The 19,754-nt window shown below is 41.1% G+C and overlaps 1 protein-coding gene across 1 annotated transcript; it reads right to left on the bottom strand.

The window, feature by feature from the left end:
• Positions 1-1,384: 1,384 nt before the first annotated feature.
• Positions 1,385-6,503, bottom strand: LOC310998587 (BTB/POZ domain-containing protein 3; the record flags this gene model as incomplete). Its single annotated transcript, XM_083988709.1, has 4 exons — positions 6,352-6,503; positions 5,087-5,177; positions 3,060-3,178; positions 1,385-2,417 (listed from the first exon to the last, which is right to left on the bottom strand). Exons 1-4 carry the CDS (start codon positions 6,486-6,488, stop codon positions 1,385-1,387), a joined length of 1,380 nt encoding a protein of 459 aa, XP_083844835.1. The 5' UTR covers positions 6,489-6,503.
• Positions 6,504-19,754: the final 13,251 nt, after the last annotated feature.

The raw sequence follows: 19,754 nt of genomic DNA, 5'->3' as shown, positions 1-19,754 counted from the left end.
GTGATGGTGCTGTTCTCTACAGATGGTGTACACGAGCAATATGTACCATTTGCTTTGTTTATTTGCATCATCAACAATCATACACATTCGTTGGTCTCCCAGCACTGTAGCACGTAAACACAGGACATCAACACCAGTTTTCCCATCTATTGTCGTCGGCAGACAAGCCTGTGGATGTTTATCCTACACCAGAAAGAATATTCAGTAGCACATTAAATAAAAAATATCTGACTCATAAAAAGTAACAAGAAAAAACAAAATTCAATTACAAATCAACATCAGTGCAATTCTGTAGCATAAACATTATGCCTCTGCAAATACTGATACTGTATGATCACATTGGGAGGGAGTGCCCAGCAGTTCAGAGTGCACAGGGTTTTAAACAAGGAAGTAAATGTCTAAAAGGTAAACAGCTTCTAACACTGAACCAGTCGTTGATCTTTTCGCTGTAAACAAAACCGAGATGCAAGAACATTTAGTTGCACACGTCAGTACTGCAATGCAGACAGAATCCAAGAGAAAGCCAAGAAGCCTTTCACTCCACCCTGTAGTGGTGAATGAATGGTGATCACTTAAAGTTACTTTTCACTGTAAACATAATGACACTGATCTAAAGGGTACCTCACTGGAGTGACTGAGATGTGTGTATGTGCAGAGCAACATGCTACAGGGAGATACTGAAGGGGTTGTGTGTCTCATTATATTTAGTGCTTCCTAATCTAAGACCCCTAAAGCCCTCTCTAAGTGCCCCGTTACTAGATTCAAAGTATCAAAAAGCTGCAGATTCAATTGAAACCACTCAAATACGAATGCTTAATGGGATTTACACACTACAATAGGACAAACAGTGTTTTTGACTGTAATAATAGCTTGAAATGTTGCTTTGAGTATCATACAGCTTCTTTTTTTTTTTTTTAACTTATGATGCCGATGGTCCTGACAGGAAATGCTCAATATAGAATGTGAAGTATTGCTGCTCTAAATGTGCATTCTATGCAAGCATAGACATAATAAACATACTGTAGCATATTCATCATATAAGATATCTTTGTGGCCAGCGTTGGCCACAATTGTGGTTCATATACATTTTAGAATTTACATATATTCATATATACAGGCACATCTAGTGTGAGATATTTTTTTAATATTTTGCTCATCCACATATTTTCACAATCTATTATCTTGAAATAGATCTGATGATTTTCAAGTGGACTTTTTTACTAATATCAAAACCACATGAGACCCTTTCACTGGTCCGAATTTTCAATTTTTTTGCACAGTAGTGACAAAAATAAATAACAGAAAGTAACATTATTCACAGAGTGATAATTTTTTATTTTCCGTAAGTGCATTGAAAATCAGTCAAATATGTGCACAGGGCTTGTCAAGCGTAGAAGATGAGCTCAGGAATCTGTCCCCCCTGCACCCCCGTGCCGTTAGTGCTGTCTGAGGAGCACTGGAACTGAAATGTCACTTTCCCACACTGCACCTCTGTCATGCCTTCCTGTCCAAAGTAGCTGAGCTCGCTTCCATCCAGAACCACGCTGGCAGTGTAGAAGGTATCAGGCTCGATCTGGACTGGATACTCAAACCACACTGGAAAGGTGTTGCTGGAACCATCAGAGAAGTACTTGTTAAGGTTTTGTCCCAGCAGTACTCCTTGACGTTTTAACTCAATCTTGGCGCTGTACTCTGCTGAGCCACAGCTCGAGCCGTACAGTCCAAACCCTGCAATGAAAACTCTTTTATCCACTGCAAACTGTATACTGTCACAGCGGCCCCGATAGCGCCACTGATTGCTTCTGTAGGCACACGACTGGAATCTGTGGCAACGTTGGGGTGCTAGGCCTTTCCTGGCCTGGCTGACAAACTGCAGCTCAGGTTTCTTGGCTGCTGTGTACCACAGGAAGATGTCATTGGTCTCATTTAGCGTCAACACGCCCGACTGGGCTGCTCCATTGGCAAAATCATCCAGAGCCATCGTAGGGATGCGTATCAGGTACATGGCCTTGCCCAAAACCTTACGCTTGTTGTCAGTCGAAGAGGTTAGCTCCTGTCTCTGACACTCAGCCTCAGCCCAGCTGAGCGCCGCCTCAAATACCACTATCTCTTTAGCATTGAGTGTCTCTCGCTGTAGGATACTCTCCAGGGTCTGCGCGTCGATGTCACAGAAGCCCTCCGAGCGTAACGCCAGCTCGGCCTGGGCATCAATCACTTCCCAGCAGCGCTGTGTCAGCTCCGGCTCCTCGAATAGGCAGCTCTGGGAGAGTAACACGCAGGCATTTTTGGCGCTCAGGCTGGTCTCCAGGAAGTTGACGCAGGCACGTGCCAGGTGAGGCACAATGTACTTCTTGGCAGCATATAGAGTCGCCAACACTGTGTCAGCACTCAAGTCAATTTCATCACAGTAAATATACCTGTGGACATAAAGATGCAACTTTCAGACAACAGTTCTAACACCAGAAGAAGTGACATGGTGAACACATGTTTGATATGATGATATGATTTAATTTGATGACTATGGTTGAAACTGAGTAATGTGTGAGTAAAACTGCATGAATTCTCACATCTGTTCAAAACCATGTTGGCAGACAATGAGATGGGACTTGAGGCAGAGTGAATACTAATCAAACTGGACAACAAAATAATATTCTTCCAACACCCTCGTCTCCCACCTACTGCAGCTTGCCTGCAAGGATGCAAAAAAACAAACAAAACTCATACATATATAAAAACGTGGAGGAACAGGAAGGAGGAGGTAGAAAACAATATGAACTGATTCAGCATGAAGTAATGTATAACGTGATGAAAATAGACAGATATAGAGTCTGTCTCCGAGATAGAAGAAAAACTCATTTCAGTTCCATTGTACAACAGGATAAGTGCAGAACAGTTTTGTCCTCGATGTGTCGGTCATAGACACGGAGCAATGTCATCATATAGCAGTTATGTACAAAGATGAAATTATTTGTTTAAAGGAGGCATCATAAGATCACAAGAAAAAGGCCAGTTAAAGGGGCACAGGATGTTTCAGAGTTTAGATTGAGAACAAGCCTTACTTCAGCATTGCCAGGAAAGCTGCTGGTTCCACATCTGGAATATGGATTTCGTCGTTGTTTTCAGCCAGTTCACCATAAAACATGGCGTGGAACACTGAGCTGCCAACAGCCAAAACATACTGTTGGAAGAAGAAGAGAAAGCAAAGTGACAGAGGGAAAAGGGAAAAGAAAACATGCCATGGTTTCTGTGTTTTCAGTGGAAACCACATGACACGTGGTAACAAAATGGAACAATATTATTTAAAATGGGAATTACACAAAGTCTAATTAGTGCACATGTGGCTTTTTCTTTTTACATGAAAACACAAATCACGTTGTGAATATTGAACTATGCTTCAATTGTAATCACTGGAGAGATTGACCCTGTTGAATTTCTCACACAGTGTAATGAGCAGTGCTCAGCCAGTTACTGTTTCCCCTGAAGACAGGGAGGCAGATTTCTAATGAACAAGATTGCCTCTGATAAAAACACACACAAAAAACAAAATCTTAATAAAGCAACTGAACAGAGTGCAACACAAGTTCAATTTACTGAAATTAATGACTTATCTGAACTTATGATGAAATCAGATGTAACATAAGGCCACTAATAATTTTGGTAATAAGCATTTTTTTTTTTTTTACAAAACTGTGAATCATAATGTGTGTGTGTGCACCAAGTATGTGTAGGTGGGTATGTGGGTGGTATAAATTTTCCCAAAAAAGGCACCTAGACTTTTCTCTTAGGTGATTAAGTGAACCTATTCTAAAGTAAAGCTTGCAGACATGTGTTTCCTAAAACAATGATGTTATTGTTTTGCACAGAATCTTTTTTTATAGAGGTCGGTTGAAGCACACTTCCTCTTTGATGTGGATTTAGAGACTAGTATGTTTGTATAATGCCTATTAGAATAAGATTAGTCCCTCCTCTTGACACATTGTTATTTTTTAATACATGTTCACATGGATTACTGTTTTTAGCTGCTGGTTGCATCCTCCATCTTGGAGAGATCTAACTTTGTTATCTGACTTCCTGCCAAATGGACACAAGAAGGATTACTGTGCTGAACGTCATTATATCCTATCGGCATAATGTCTCAGCATAGAGTGCAGTCAAGTGATCCACAATGTCCTTCCATAACTGCATTCTATAAATGCACAAAGTGCACTGCAGTTACCAATTACAGATAATACATTCGGGCCCCATAAAAAGACCAAAAAAGATTACCCATACAGGGTTCATCTGACAGTGTAGATATGGAATAGATAGCTGAGCCAAAGCTATGGCTACAAAACCACTTATCACATACAATGTGAATGTTAAAATCCTATTCAAATAGAGCCAACATCATGGTGTTCTTTTAGATGAGTCACATGGTCTCGGCAACTATAAACCTCAATCAATCAATCATTTATGTAAACATGCTGAAAGAGCAATGAGTTCTGACAGTGGGCACACCAGAGAAGTCAGAGGATGTCAAACTGCAGGTTACTGTTGGGATAAACAGTCTGAATATGGGCCCAATTATAACAATCAAAGCTATTTATGGTTGGTTCATTGTAGCATCATTCAAAAATTCAAAAGCTAATCAAGAAAATGTGTACAAAAGTATTTAGGGGGTATGAGATACAGAGTTGAATGAATCGTGCTCTGTGCTTTATCATTGTGCGTATTCTTTTGGATGAGTTTGATTAAAGGTTGAGTAATTGCAGAGAGTTTTTTTTTTTTTAAGCCGAGCTAAAGTAGAGACAAAGACGATCCATCCTGTGTGATATGACTGCTGAAGAGGATATCCCTTCCTCCTTCGTTCACTTTGACTCTATCTTTCAGCCTCATTTACATAAATAATTGAGGACTGTCTCGAAAAGACACATGGTGCGGAAGTGAGAGTGGAGCACAAAGGATTTCAGTCCCATTACTGCTGGCAATGAGGAAGATAATTTTTATGCTGATATGATATGAACAACAATGGCCCTGGCTGGTGAATTGCTTGTTTGTTAATTTCCTCCCTGCTACTGTGATTTCACTGGTTGATGAAATTTCTTACTCTGTGTCCTGGCAGCCGCTGGGTCCTCCCAGGCTGACCCACAACAAAGTGCACATCTGCCATCAGCTCATTGTTGAACATTACTGAATTTCTATGAAGGGAAAGAAGCACAAAAACAGTAGAAAATCAATTTTGCTCTGTAGAAGAAGAAGATTAGACAGAAAAGGCATATCTTGAAGGTATTGGAGTGGGATTAAAGGTACACCAATTCACATTCATTCACTTTCATGTGTTTTGTGTAAATAACAAGACTCAGACCAATTATATGTCAGACTCTTTAGCAGGAGTTCAAGTACAAATACTAACTTGTATGTATTTTTTACTTTTCTTTTTTTGATTTGATAACTTGTCTGATCAAGGCTGAAGACTGTATATTAGTTTCAAAGCATTATATAGCACACTCATTGAATTCATAGCCAAACCATCTTTCTGTTTAAACTCATTGTATCTCTATAAAGAAAGACAAATGAAACAATGATCTGAATGGAAAATCCCCACTGTGAAGGAATGGGACCAACAATGAAGCTGTGTTCATATATTATTGAGTAGTGGAACATGTCACAGGGGTGGTGTAAACAGCCCCATGATGTTCTGGAGAGACAACAAAGCCGGGTCAGAAAGAACACATTTCGCTGGGGACAGCTGGGGTCTTTTACTGATAGGCCAAGGTAAATATTTAGCTTTTAGTACAGAGCAGCCTCAGCCTGTCCGCCCTCTGTTATGTCAGAGCGACAAAGTCTGCAGGAGCAGGAGATGCTGTAAACAGAGATACCCCCAGCAGATTTGGGGCAGGGCAGAGGGAACCACCCATACACACACACACGCACACTCTCACTCACACTCACACACTCCCACACACACTCTTACAAGTTGTCATAAGTCGCTTTCAGAAACATTACACAGACATATTAATGTCCTGAAACTTACCCTAACCACCACTTAACTAACCCGCCTCACTTGACCCAAAATCCAGCTGTCCCCAGTTGGTCTTTAATCAGAAATGTGTCTCCAAAAGTAACCAAGGACAAACACACACGGAGACCTCAGACAGTAATCATGGACAAAGCATTTTGTGATACATCTTTGAACTCAATAGGGGTCCTGTTCAGAAAATTGCAAATTCCATTTGAACTTGAACTTGAACTGGGATTTTTTCAAAACACAATTTCATTTCCATCTCCCTCCGAAATGAGATATTGATAAAACCTGTTGGGATCAACAATAATGATTTCTACTGCGTGCAGTGTATTGCTGGCTGTACCTACCTTTCTCTTATAGTGGAGTAGAGTCCCTGCCAGTTACAGTTCTGTATAGTGTTGTTGTTGTTGAGGTTCTGCTGCTGGTACAGTTGTACTGTGGTGGTGGATGCCGGCTTTTTGGTGGGAAAAATATCCGCTGCCATCTTCTTCTTCTTCTTGCTCCTCAGAGTGATTATCTCATAACAGACTGGGGGCAGCTTGGAGCTGCCACTGGCATTCCCTTTCTTGGAGCTTTTACTTGACTTGCTTTTCACTGACTCGGGGAGCATTAAGAAGAAAGTCAGACATTTCATGTTCCTTCCCTTGGCATCGACCATGAGTGTTTTCAACTGCCGAGCAGTGGGAGTGCATGCAGAGAAGACATTCACCAGGAGGAGGCAGGTGCGAGGGAAGACCGAGGGGGGACTTGAGCAGTGACTTGAACTGAACTCAGGTCCTGAATGAGGCTTCTCCTTTTGGGAACTAACAGAACAACTCTCTCTCTCTCTTTGCCTGCTTTCTTCACTCTTCTAAATTGGCAGGTTCAGACCGGTGATCTGAAGGCACTTTTCCTGTGTGAAGTTTGATCTGCTGACATAGAGGCTCCTGGGGTTCCCATTCCTGCTTGTCCAGAGTGATGCGATCAGCTTTTCAAATCACTTCTTTTTCTCTTCTGCTCCCTTGCCTCTCTCACTCACTGCTCTGCTGAGGGTTGGCCTGACAGCCCCAGATTTAGTACAGCTGCAGTGGTCCTCAGGCGGGCAGCGGTATTTACTCAATTCCTTTCATTTCCCACTCTTACTCCCACTGTGCTTCTCTCAGTCTCTCTTCATCTGTGGATCTACCTCTTTCTCTCCAGCACTTGTTCTTTTTTCCCCCCTCCCTCTCCTCCATGGAGCGGAGTCATCTGCAGGATGCTGTGGCCGTGGATGCTGTGTTGCTCCGCTCAGCTACTCGTTCTGCTGACTACAGAGGTTGAATGGGAGAGAGCAGGGGAGATAGAGAGCCCCCCTCCCACCCCCACCCCTCACAGCACAGTACACAGCTCTCTCCGGGAGCTCAGCCAATGGCAACGCGCAGTAGTCATGATTGGCTAATGCAGCCTAGTGCAGCACATACTTGAATATGCAATAGTCAACGTCTCAATTAAAGTGACAGCCACGCTCCATAAGAATGATATACTCCTCTACCATTTCCCTTGCTCTCTTTGCTTTACCTCAAACAAACAGCATTAACTTTGCACTACAGCAAACACAGACTGCATGCTGTAATTCAAAAGGGCAATGCAAATGCACATACTCTTTTTAAGGGCAGAATTTGCCTAATCCGTGCATCTTCTCACAGTCATACTTCTTTTTAATGAGCTTTGCATAAATGTATACAAACAGTTGCATTTGCAATTCATTGTTCTTTGCTGCCTTGATTGGGCTACTGACCTCTAAACAGTTTTGCTTAAAAACATTTTTAGATGCAATTCCTCATCAAAATTAACATCATATAGACAATACACAAGCAGTTTTTTTTATACTGCTAGAATTTAATAACATAGCATATTGCTGATATTCCTGTCTCTTTAAATATTTCTCTTTTGAATTAACATCCAGATTTTTGCATTTCAAATTCATAAAAACTGCTGTGTAATACCATCCACTTTTTCTCAAATACTTACTTTTGTAAAGCAAACCACCTTCCATTTCCAACTAAGAATGTGGTTGTACCTAAGTTTACTTGTTAAGTCATTTCTTCAGAAGAAAACATGGGGCTATAAATGTAATGCTGTCTTTGCACAATGTATAATGCATACAGTTCCCTTCCTCCTCTATGGCCTCTGCACACCCAGTATTCTATTTAAAGGTCCCATGTTGTAGATGGTGGGATTTCCTTGTCTTTTTGGATTATAACACACGTCAGGGTGTTATATAAATGTTGAAAATATCAAAGTCCATGGACAAATGTAGACAGACTATATTTAGAAACAAGACTCTTCTGTGAGTCTGTGATGTCACAACAAAAAAGTTACAACCTTCCTGCCTCGATCGTGGCCCACCTTAGTCTACTGTCTAACATTGCAGGATGAAATATTAATGTGAAATCTGCTGTATTTCTCTTTCATCTCTATTAATGACCATTCCTAGTGTTTTGTTTGGCCTCTGATCTTTTTAGCTTTTAACCGTTAACATAGTTCCTTTACCGGGCCTTTGATTACTTTATGTGTTGTTTTATGAGTTACACTTGGACTGACAACCAGCTGTCTCCATGTGGACTGCAAACTTGCTAACTCACAGTTGAGGGATGATATCCACCGCCTGGAGTCAGAGCTCTGAAAAAAAAGATAAGCTGCTTGACGGCTCCGTCTATTTAGCTGCCAGCAAAGCATACCCCAGACTTCCACCACATCCACCCCATAAGTGCTCCCGTCACGCCGCTACTGGTAGACGTTCCTTCCATGCACTTGCCTTTATGTCACTACCGGTCTCTTGTCTGCACTTCCCATCAATCCATTTGAAAACTCCACATGATCATGGTCATGAGGGAATGGGTAGGCTCCTCTCCTTCTGCCGTTAATCCACTTGCACTATTCTACTGTTACTGTTGTAGCTGCCTAATCATCCATCTCCATAATGCCCTGGCTGGCCTCAATGCACACCAGCACTGTACCCATTAGGGGTGGGAGAAAAAATTGAGTCACATAAATATCGCAATATCTTTTTTGACGATTTTTAAATCGATTTATTTTTCAAAAATCGATTTTTTTTTTTTGTTGTTGAATTTTTTAAAATATTGTGCAATGTGCATTTGTTAGCCTTTTTTACATAGAGAGAGTACAGGTTTTGAAAAGGGTTTAAGTTCACTTTATAATGGAGTATGTTAATTTATAGGCTCCTACAGTATTTGTGTGCAGATAAATGTTAAAAATGCAGACTAAAAATCGAGAGGATCTGCAATATCGTAGAATCGCAATTTAAATCGAATTGCCATCCAAAAAATCGTAGAAGAATTGAATCGGGAGAAATGCATTTCGTCCCAGCCCTAGTACCCATGCACCTAGAGTGTCTAGCAGTTGAAAAAGTGCATTGGGTTTCAGAGTGTGACAATCCTTTACCTGTGGTTGGGCTGGCCATGCCATGGCACATGAATATTCTTTCGTGTCAAAACTTAAAATATATCATCACAAATATATACTGATGACAGGCACTGGAATGATTTCATTTTTTGGTGTTGATGGTTGAAAAGTTTAGGAGTCTGTGGTAGCCCTCAGGTAACACTAAAGATCATCTCCAGAGCCATTTGCCGGTGTAGAAACACGGATGTGCAGCCCTTTGGAAGAAGACCAGCTTCCTGTGTAGATATGAAGAGCTTAATCTGAGCTGAAGAACACACAACACACTTGTACTTTAATATCACAACTACCATTGTATGCCTCTAAATTGAGTAGCACAATTTTTGCTGTTAACAGTAATGATGACAATTTATTTCTGTATTATATCATTACTTTATGATTGAAAATCAAACTGACAAAAAGAGCAGAATGAGGTAAATTTAGAAAGACTTCCTTGAACCGTCACAATATTGATTTTTCCATAAACCCTAATTAACTGTCTTAGTGTTTGCTGCACTGAGGAGCATTAGCACACTAAGCTTCCTCATACAGTGTGTGTGCTGTAGAACAGAGACATTTGCTATGGTAACATGGAGGCAACATTACAGGGCACCATACTCTCAAATTGCAGGCCACTAGAGATGTTACCTTGGTAACCACATCCACAAGCAACAGCGGGATAGAAATGTAGTATTCAGACATAAAAACAATAATAGTATAAGAGAAGCTCTAATATTACTCTGCAGCTTTAAGAATTATTTATATTACAGTGAACCATAAGTAGTCTTAATTTAGAAATGTAAAAAAGACTTTTCTCTATTTTCCAGCCACTCAGTGTCCCTGCTAATCACTAAACTGTGTGGTTTTGTTTAAAAAGCAACACTGATAACTACTGACACAGTACATATGTTAAACCAACAGTTTTGTGATTTATCTGGCATCGTGGTCTAGCAGGCAATATGATAAATAGGATGCCATTCTATATTACCCTAAATGGCTTCCTGCTTTCTTTAATTGCATTTTCTCTCCATTCATCAGCAGAAAATGTAATCTTGTTATTCACACATTCAGAGGTAGGGAGCGAGAGGAGGAAGTAATGATGGTGTTGTCACAGCGTCAACATCACCTTTGTCTCACACTGTCATCATGCAGTCACACATTTTCATAGAAAAGGAAAACATTAGCACGACAGTAGTAGCACAAAAATCAGCATTATGGTAGACAAAGCACCATCACTCTGTGGTTATGTGTACAGTAAATAATAGTAAAAAAAAAATGTACTCATGTAAGCTGATGAGAGTGTTTACAAAAATGAAAGAAATATCCACTAACTGTTTTGATATAGTTAATGCTCAACATATCTCAAATGTCATTTTTAATGATTTTGTGATAATAAAACCAAAACCGTGAACACTAAGGTATTAGATCATTTTGTACATGGAACGCAGTTAAAATGTTTCCCTCGTATTTCGGGGCTTGGCAATTTCTCCAGCCTCAGTGTATTAACTTCAAAAGGTGAAGTTAAAAAGCAGCAGAAATCCACCTGTGCCTTTGTTGATTGCTTCTTGATGACAGTACTCAGTGCAGCGCCTTTATCTTCAAAGTAGTTTTACCAGGACACCTTCATCTTTTTAAGAAGTTACTGCACTCGCAGCGAAATAATGTGAGTCAGAAAAGGTGGAAAAAGTAGAAATTGTCAGTTACCTCAAATAAATCAAGTTACTCCTCATCTGCGTTGTTTGCATCAGCACATACAGTACTCATTTTTGTCAGTGAGCTGAAGCAGTTTCCATTAAGTAGCCTAAATATATATGCAAAGACAACACAATCAATTCCAACATGACTGCATGATGGTTCATTTCATTCATAAATGATTAGATAATAACATTGTAGTCTCTTAACAGAATTCAAAAAACTGACTTTCAGTGGCTTTCAGACATTGCTCTGACTGGCCTGTTCCCACCACAGTGACCTGCAAAACATCAATTTGAATTTGAAAGTCTGTACAGTAGTTATGTTGTGGAGATGCCTGCTCGCCTTTTCCTAGTTTTAGCACAGAGATGCGGCGCTGTGTAGTGGCAGAACTCTTGTGCAGAGAGACACCTGCTGAGAGGCTTGGCTGAGCACAGCGGTGGAGAGAGGAGGATGGGAAATGAACTGTGATGCAGCCCTGGCACATGGAGGCAGGGACACGATCCAGCAGCTCAGCCAGTGTACACCCCGACACCCCACCCCATGGACCCTCCCCCTCCCTCAACCCCAACCTCCCCTACAAGGCAGACACACACATATACACACACACTCCTCCTCTGTCACCATTAAAGCAGGCAAGGGCACCTGACAGGTGGAAGGGGCGGAAGTGATGGCGTCTGCCCAGAGACGGGGCTTAGAACTCCTGAAAAAGAGAACCGTTAGTCAGCGGGGTCTGGGAGAAAGCCGGCACTCATACACAGGAACAGTGTGACATTTGTGCGTGTATGCATGTGTTTGTGGAACTAAATGCCTGTATGCAAGTTAATGCGTTTAAGAAACCGAAACTTGTGGTTTAGCCAGACACTCTGTCTGACACTGGACTGTGTCTGTTTTTCTTCATCGCATGTTTACAAGAACCGTCACAGCAGCAGTCATCTCAGATTTACCGTCGGTTGTATAAAGACCTCGTCAAGATGTGACAGGAATGACAAGATTTAACAATGTCAAGATAAACATTTAATTAGAAAAATCTGTCATGTATTTTGTTTAAAATAACGTCAATGTCCAATGAATGGTCCGACACAGATGAGATGATAGCCTCTCCTTCGCCTCACAATCAGTCTGTCACAGTCAGAAGATGTATGGCGGTAATTCTACTTGCCCCAGAGAGTGCCGCAAAGCCAGAGAGTGTAGGATGGCTGAAGGAGTCACAAGCCTCTCTGGATTACATGCACAAGAGCAGCCATTTTAATGGAGGCACATTTACAGTACCCCACACACACAGCATCAGTCTGTCTAAACATGTATGGCTCCACCTGTCTATCCTGCAGCTGTGTATACTGTAGTACTTATGTGTATGTGCGCTTGTGTGTGCCGCTGAGTGCGTGGACACGGTAATGACAGTGTAGAGAAGACCTTCCAACCCCCGGCCCACCACATGTTCACATGCCGACTCCCACACACTTTCTACCGTGGCTCACTCTTCGCCCTCTCTCTGCTGTCGGATAGAAGTTGATAGCCATAATTTTTAGTGTGATTAGATGTTTTGCGTGTGATGTGATGTGGTCTTTGTGAGCGCATTACATACTCTGCACTGCGGTTAAATCAGTTTATTTGTTTGGAGTATAGTTGGGTGCCATGCTAAAGCATTCACAGTTCTTTTGTGGGTAGAGGGGCTTATTTAGACCATTAACTGTGGGAGTTATTGTCTGAACCTGGTCTTTGTCTGTGTGTGCCTACACACCTCATGTTACTTAACCCTCTCACTCACTACGTGTTTACAGTATACATCAAAACCCTGCATGTACCCCTGTGCGAAAATGAGTTGAAATCTGACAATAATAATATATATATAATAATAATTTTTTTTACTTGAGCTATAGAGTATTTGGTGTATAATTAAAAACATAGAGTTAAGCTGGACTACGTTGAAAATACATTGAAAAGTTTACCCGCAACATAAGTTAGTACCTGCAACAAGTTAGTTTACTTGGGATCATCAAAGCAAATTTTGAATTACACATTTTTGAATTTCATCAAATGAGAGAGAGAGAATAAAAAGATCAGAAATAACAGAAGGCGCAGTGGCCATGATTGAAAAATGATGCCATACAAAATGTACTATTTACACAACCTTGCACTGAAAAACAGACAAGTGCTTCTGACTTGGCTTAAGGATTATCTACAGTATAGAGCTGGGTGCTTCAGTCAGTGCTCATACATCCAGGGTAGAGGACACTGCATGAAGCTCTACAGACGCTGTCCAAGAAGAAAAGACAAAACGGCACGAAAACAGAAAGACTTAACTTTGCCAGACAAACAGGAAATGTTGCCTGATGAATGTTGGCAGCACATTCTTTGGTCAGTAGAAACCAAAATAAATTTGTTTGGATCGGATATGGTGCAACATGTTTGGCTGGCTGGACCTGGCCAGGACAACCACAGTGTCTACAGTGCAGTGACTGTGAAACATGGAGGTAATAGTGTGCTGACCAGCCGCTGCATGAGTGCAAACAATGACCTTTATACTGTATCACTTATGAATGCAAGTTTGTATAAAAATACTGAATTGACTCCAAGTTTCAAGAAGCTTTTTGTGAAGAGAAACCCAGAAGTGTTTGTAAAGAAGAGAAAAGTGAAACCTATTACCTGTATCTCCTGACTGGAATCCAACAGAACATCCTTGGAGCTTTTTATTCTGTGAAAAAGCAACAAAACCCCTCCAGCAAAGACCAGTTGAAAAGAGTAGTTTGTTAAGAATTGAGAGAGACTTGTACCACCCATGCCCAGAAGCATCAAATCTGCCATGAAAAATAAAGACATTAAAAGGAAGAATGGAATCTCAGTAATTAAGGGTACACGGACTTCTGTTGCAGTTTTAAATACATCATTGCAGTTTAATTGGTTAAACATTTTTGTTTTCAAATTAACTGGATTCATGTTCATGTTCTTGGGCTTGCCCAAAACAGAAACTGCATTAAAGCACAAGATTTGTAATTTCTTCACATTTTACTGTTAATGATCAGGGGTATGTCGTTTTTGCTGTTATACTGAAAGATTACAACTTTAATAAGGGCGACCGGGTATACTAGATGAATCTGATAAGTAGGAGCTGTGCTCAAACTAAATGTTACAATATATATATATATATATATTTTTTTTTTTACAGATAACAAGTAATGATAATATCTTTTGTAATAAACCACTCTTATGTATAAAGAGGTACTTCAAAATGGAAATTGTTATTTTTGTATTATTTATCATCATTGGGTATTCACCATCACTGTTGGCATTCACTAAACCAACAGCTTAATTGTTGTAACTCAGCATGGCAAATCTGTTAAGCTTTGAATTTCTCAGTGTAGGCTGAACCGTTGTATTAACCATTGTTTTTTTTATTTAAGCCTTTCTAGGTGAAAAACACAAGAAGTAAATGTGTAAGTAATGGATTAGTGTGTTTGCCCCAGTGTAAACATTAACACCTTCTCTAAGCTTAACTTCTATGACAGCGTGTTAGTTAGTTATTGCATTGGAAACCCCCACACCGCAAGCCTACTCTGAGGATCACACATCTCTGTCTGCCACTCTCTGTGTGAACAAGTGTAGCACTGTGAATGTCTTTAAGAAATACTGAAAATCAGTGCTATTATCCCCATTTTTTGACCATTGTGCCCCATGAAGAGCAACTTTCCTTCTACCTTTATTGTCTGATGTTGCCAGACAACATTAGAAAATCATTTATTTCCTATTATACCATTCCTGTGGATCATAACAGGGTTGTGTTATATTGAAATAACTGTCAGTATGTTCCATTCATACTGCAGTGCAAGAAACTGCTGCTCCTTTGTTTACATGTCTTCTACAGCCTCATTAGCTGCCGAGTGTGCTGGCTTTTAGCTTGACATCAAGTGGTAAATCTGCCACTGTTATCACCATAACCTGCGTGTGTGCTCTGCGTGAACAGAAAGCTTGAGAGGCTTAGCAACAGTAATGAAATGAGCAGCAGATGAAAACCCGAAGATGACGAGTTCTCAGAGCAGATGGAGGTGGTACCGTAGGTAGTGAACAAGTTGCGATAGATTAGGTTGAGGCCAGTGTAATGGATCTGAATCAGATTATCTTGTATTGTGCTGGACGTTGGTGCTGGATCAGGTGAAAAATCAACGACTTGGCCTGAAATCCAGCCATTGCAAAACCTAGAGACGCCAAGATGAGATGGAGGCTTTCTATTCTGGTTATGGTTTGCATTGGTTCAGCACACAGGCAAAGACAGGGAAGCACCCGCTGTTACAGAAGTGACAGCTCAGCGGTGAGAGGAGTTCAGAGAGGTAATGGAATATTATTTTTAGTTTCTGATTTCTGCACCCCTAAAAGGTTTTTGTAAAGATTTGTAGGTTGCTCTGTGTAGGAGGTGGGGAAATGCTGAAATTTGTCTGGGACATTTTTAAAAGGTGAAACGTACACTTTGAACAAATCCTGACAAAGACACCCTCCATTCAATAAGGAGCGCTTAAGCCTGCTGTGACTGAAAAGCCCTCTCTGAACAGCATTTAGTGCTAGCAGGAATATCTAGATATGTTGATTCTTATTTTTTTTTTAAAGTGAGTTCATTCCTATGACTCTCCAGATTATTTGTGATTATTACATTTTGGATTCCCACAGAGGAATTGCTATCAATTCTCTCTTTCCGTCTTTCTAATTCTAACACCATTACGATCAATACAGTATGTGGTTCATAAATTACACACACTTCTGGTGGCAGGAGATGCTTCTTCACAAATTTATAAGAGTAATAAAGCACCACTTTATGAGCTCATATCGTTCATTAAAATCACTGACATGGAATGTACTAAATTACATAACCAACATTGATTGACCTGTGATACCACTACGGTGCGGACACAGCTTATCCCCTTTTACGTAGATGAGTGAGGCAGCAGCGAGGCACTGCTCTGCAGAGGAAATACTTAATATTCTCTGGATATGAGTTTTGATGTATAAGACTGTCTTCCCTCACATCTCCATGTGGAGATGCTACTGATGTGTGGGTGCTGGGGCAGCTGCAGGGAGCTACCCAGCACTTTTTTACACTTTGCTTTAAAATATTCAGCTTTCAGTAAAGCTTATTCAGAGCTGGTGCCCGATCCATTGAGGTTGTGGTCAAATATTTATTTGCTATATTCACATTATGCTTATCATCACGTCATTGGGGGTTGGGGAGGCGGTTTGGTCACCGCACGCACATCAAAGCGTCACATACTTCTTGACTTCTAGTCATCTCATGGTCATAAACCCATCTGCACCATCACTCTTTTTCTACTTTGTATCTCAAAGTATTTAAGTCAGTGATGAGCTTTAAATCAAGTAGGTTTTCATTCTAAACAAACATCACACCAGGTGATTTCAGTGATTAGCATAACGTCAACCAGACAGAAGGTGGGTTGTCATCTAAAATCTGCAGCTTAGTGATCTTTAGGAGCTAAAACCTGCATGCTCTGAGAGCCACGTGGCACCTGCTTGCCTATCCCTGCAGCACAGCACCATGTTCCACTGTATCTAAAATATGGAAAGCAAGGTGTTGACAAAGCTGTTTCAGCATTGGCAGGAGTCCCGCTGATGCTGGAGAGGCTGGCCATATGGTTCATCTTGTGATGTGATTTAACATGTCTGCATCCCATGCAGATGCAGGAACCAGTATTTACACAGGAAGCCTGTGTCGTATCGCACACCTTACTGTGTTTCGGCTTATATATTTTTAACTGCTTATTATCACAGGACTTGTGTTGTCTCGAGTCGGGACTGAGATAAATATGTATATGAGCATCTAAACAGACTCCTTATGTGTTCAAGCTGTGCCAAAGGAGCCCCAGAGGAGCAGAGTGCTGACCACGCACATACAGGCATGGAGAAAACAAAGAGAGAGAGAGGGAAGGAGCGAGAGAGATAGCAGCCAGATGGAAAAGAGATACAGAAACAGTTTGTAATGAGGGTGCTTTTGTTGCGAGAGAGAGGAGGGGACGTCTCCTTACTGTCTTAACAAAGCAGAAGGAGAATGGCAGTGGGATAACAGTAATGATGTGCTCAGCTGTCTAGATCCTATCCATGGCATTTATATAAAGATAGGGAGGGGGAGTGGGGGGGCTTGGAAAAGAATTGTATGTAAACAGAAATAAACACATTAAAACATAGACATTTACACATCATTTAGCTTCCTGCTGAGATGCTGTGGTTGAGGTGCTGTAGCATTGTGCTCAGACGCTGGAGGTTCGTGCACTATGGATGCTGCCTGGTGACCCCAATATTCTATTGCAACATGAAATTGTACGTTTGTGTGTGAGTGTGTGTGTGTACGTGTGAGTGTTAATCAACAGAAACCGCGGGGCAAGAGAAGGTCAGAGAGGAGATTGGGTTTTCTGAACTGAGTGAAAACAGTCCCTATAGAAAGGCGTGGAAAAGCAAAAAGTGAGATATGGTTCTGTGGAGCACACGGGAAAAGCCCTTCAAAGCTGTTTCTTAATCCTTTTTTACCCCAGACCTCCTCCCTTCTCCTTCCCTCGGTTTAATCTCTGACACTGCATTAACATTTAAATTTTTCACAGCAATTTGAATCTAGTGTACACCACGACCACCTCGATTTATTCATTTATACTAATTACCTACTGCTGGGATGGGAGTGGATGGTTTAACCTTCTCACAGCTAATTTCTCATGATTTCTGTGAAGCTGAACCGCAGCCCCACAGGGGCAAAATCTGACCTTTTCCAATTTTATTATCAGCACCACAAACAAAAATGACACTAATCAGGGTAATGTGCTGGCACCTTTAAAAAGCACTTGATTTCATTTCAATTTGTAGCCATAGATGATAATGAATTTATTTTTAACACATGTTCCTGTTTGCTTTGTGTTGGGCTTTTTGTCTCAAACATATTCTCCAGCAGCCTGTCACTGTGCTTTATTCACTGCAGGTTTGAACAGCTGAAGCATTAAACCTGTTGCAGAGATTGCCTTTGAAGATTGTTCATTTTTCCATCCATCCAGCCACACTGGTAGCTTCAGGACAGCTTTTAGTTTTGTCGCTCCTAGAAGAGACAAAATAAAGGCTATCTGAGACAAAAGCACTTGAGTGCCTTTGAGAGCCGCATGACACTGAATGTGACTGAATGTTTCACAAAAAGAGCCAAGCGGGTGAAAGATGAGAAGCCACAGAGATTAGACTAAGTTTTGATTAATGATTTTTTTTTCTCACTATTATTAACTTATTTACTGGAATAACAGCCATTAAGCAAGGTGGTCAGGCAGGTGCAATGACATGTCTGTGGCTGAACAAAAAATGATTCACTGTAAACAAAACAGTTGGTGGACGACTTGAGGGAGTTGTAGAAACAGAGGCTATTAAAGCCACTTAATCAGTCCTGAGGGCCGGATGCCCAGATGGAGAACAAGTCCAACAACAACAACAACAACAACAACAACAACAACAGAAAAAAGTCCTCCAGACAAAATCCTAAAATAGGTCATTTGTCATTTGATGTCTTTATTGACAGGGCCACATCTTTTCAGAATCAGAATCAGAATCGGCCTTTATTGTTACTATACAGAAGTACAGTGAAATTACAGCAATCAACCCGTCCGTACATATCCAGCATACAATACATACAATAAGACAGACATAACAGGATGACTGGGCAATAAGAGGGGGGAGGAAAAGTGGAGAAACAAGAGGAGAGGGGAGGAATAAAAAGCAGCTCCCAGACTATGCTCCTCTGGGGGAGTACAGTGTGGGACCGGGAAATAAACCTCAGCAACATAGGCACATATGAACACACTTTACAACTCAAAACAACTTGCACCGGGGGAGGGGGGAAAGGGGGTGGAGATGTTCCAGCACAGACAGGCAGCCAGCCGCGGCCGCAGCCATCTTCGGCGCAGCCCGCGGACCCAGCTTGTGGCACTGGGGGGTGAAAGCGGCGATGGCGTGGTAGTGTATGTGTGCATGTGTGTAAGTGTCCATGCGTGTGTGTTACTGTACATAAGCCTGGAGAGTTGCTTCGTCATTTTTTGTCAGAGTCTTCCAAAATGCATTGACATGATGAGACATACTGTATTCATATGATGTCAGGTGTATGAACTGCCACCTAATATGGTCAAAGTTGCTTTTTGACAGGTTAGGTGTGGTGGACACCTTGACCCAACCTGTATATTATTCCCTGACCCATCAAAACCAACCTCCATAAAAATGGAGGTAAGAGTGTCACAGAGGACTGTGAGATTATAAACTTTACATGTATCCAAATCAAACATATTCACCATGCCAATTAGACCGCCAGCGGAAACATTCTGTCTTCTTTGCTATTTTATTGCGAGTGCTAAGCCCCTGGGCATCTGGTAATTTCTCAGCACAATTAATTTGAGTAAACTTTTTTTAAAGGTCAGCACTGAATGATGGATTATGGCTCGCTTTAATTAAGATGTTTTTTTCTGTGATCAAAATGAGATAGTGAGTCAACACAAATGCAAAACCTTTTTTTTCCTCCTTTGACTGGCAGGAGATTTTGAATACTTTGGGTGTATTTAGGTGGTAGCTGAGGTGCAATGAATGATGCTTCATAAATCTCAATCATGGTTTTTCCCATCCC

This window comes from Trachurus trachurus (genome assembly GCF_905171665.1).
Source record: "Trachurus trachurus genome assembly, chromosome: 15".
Taxonomy (NCBI): Eukaryota; Metazoa; Chordata; class Actinopteri; order Carangiformes; family Carangidae; genus Trachurus; species Trachurus trachurus.
Note: the sequence above shows the minus strand (reverse complement) of the source record. Positions and strands in the feature narration are given on the sequence as shown.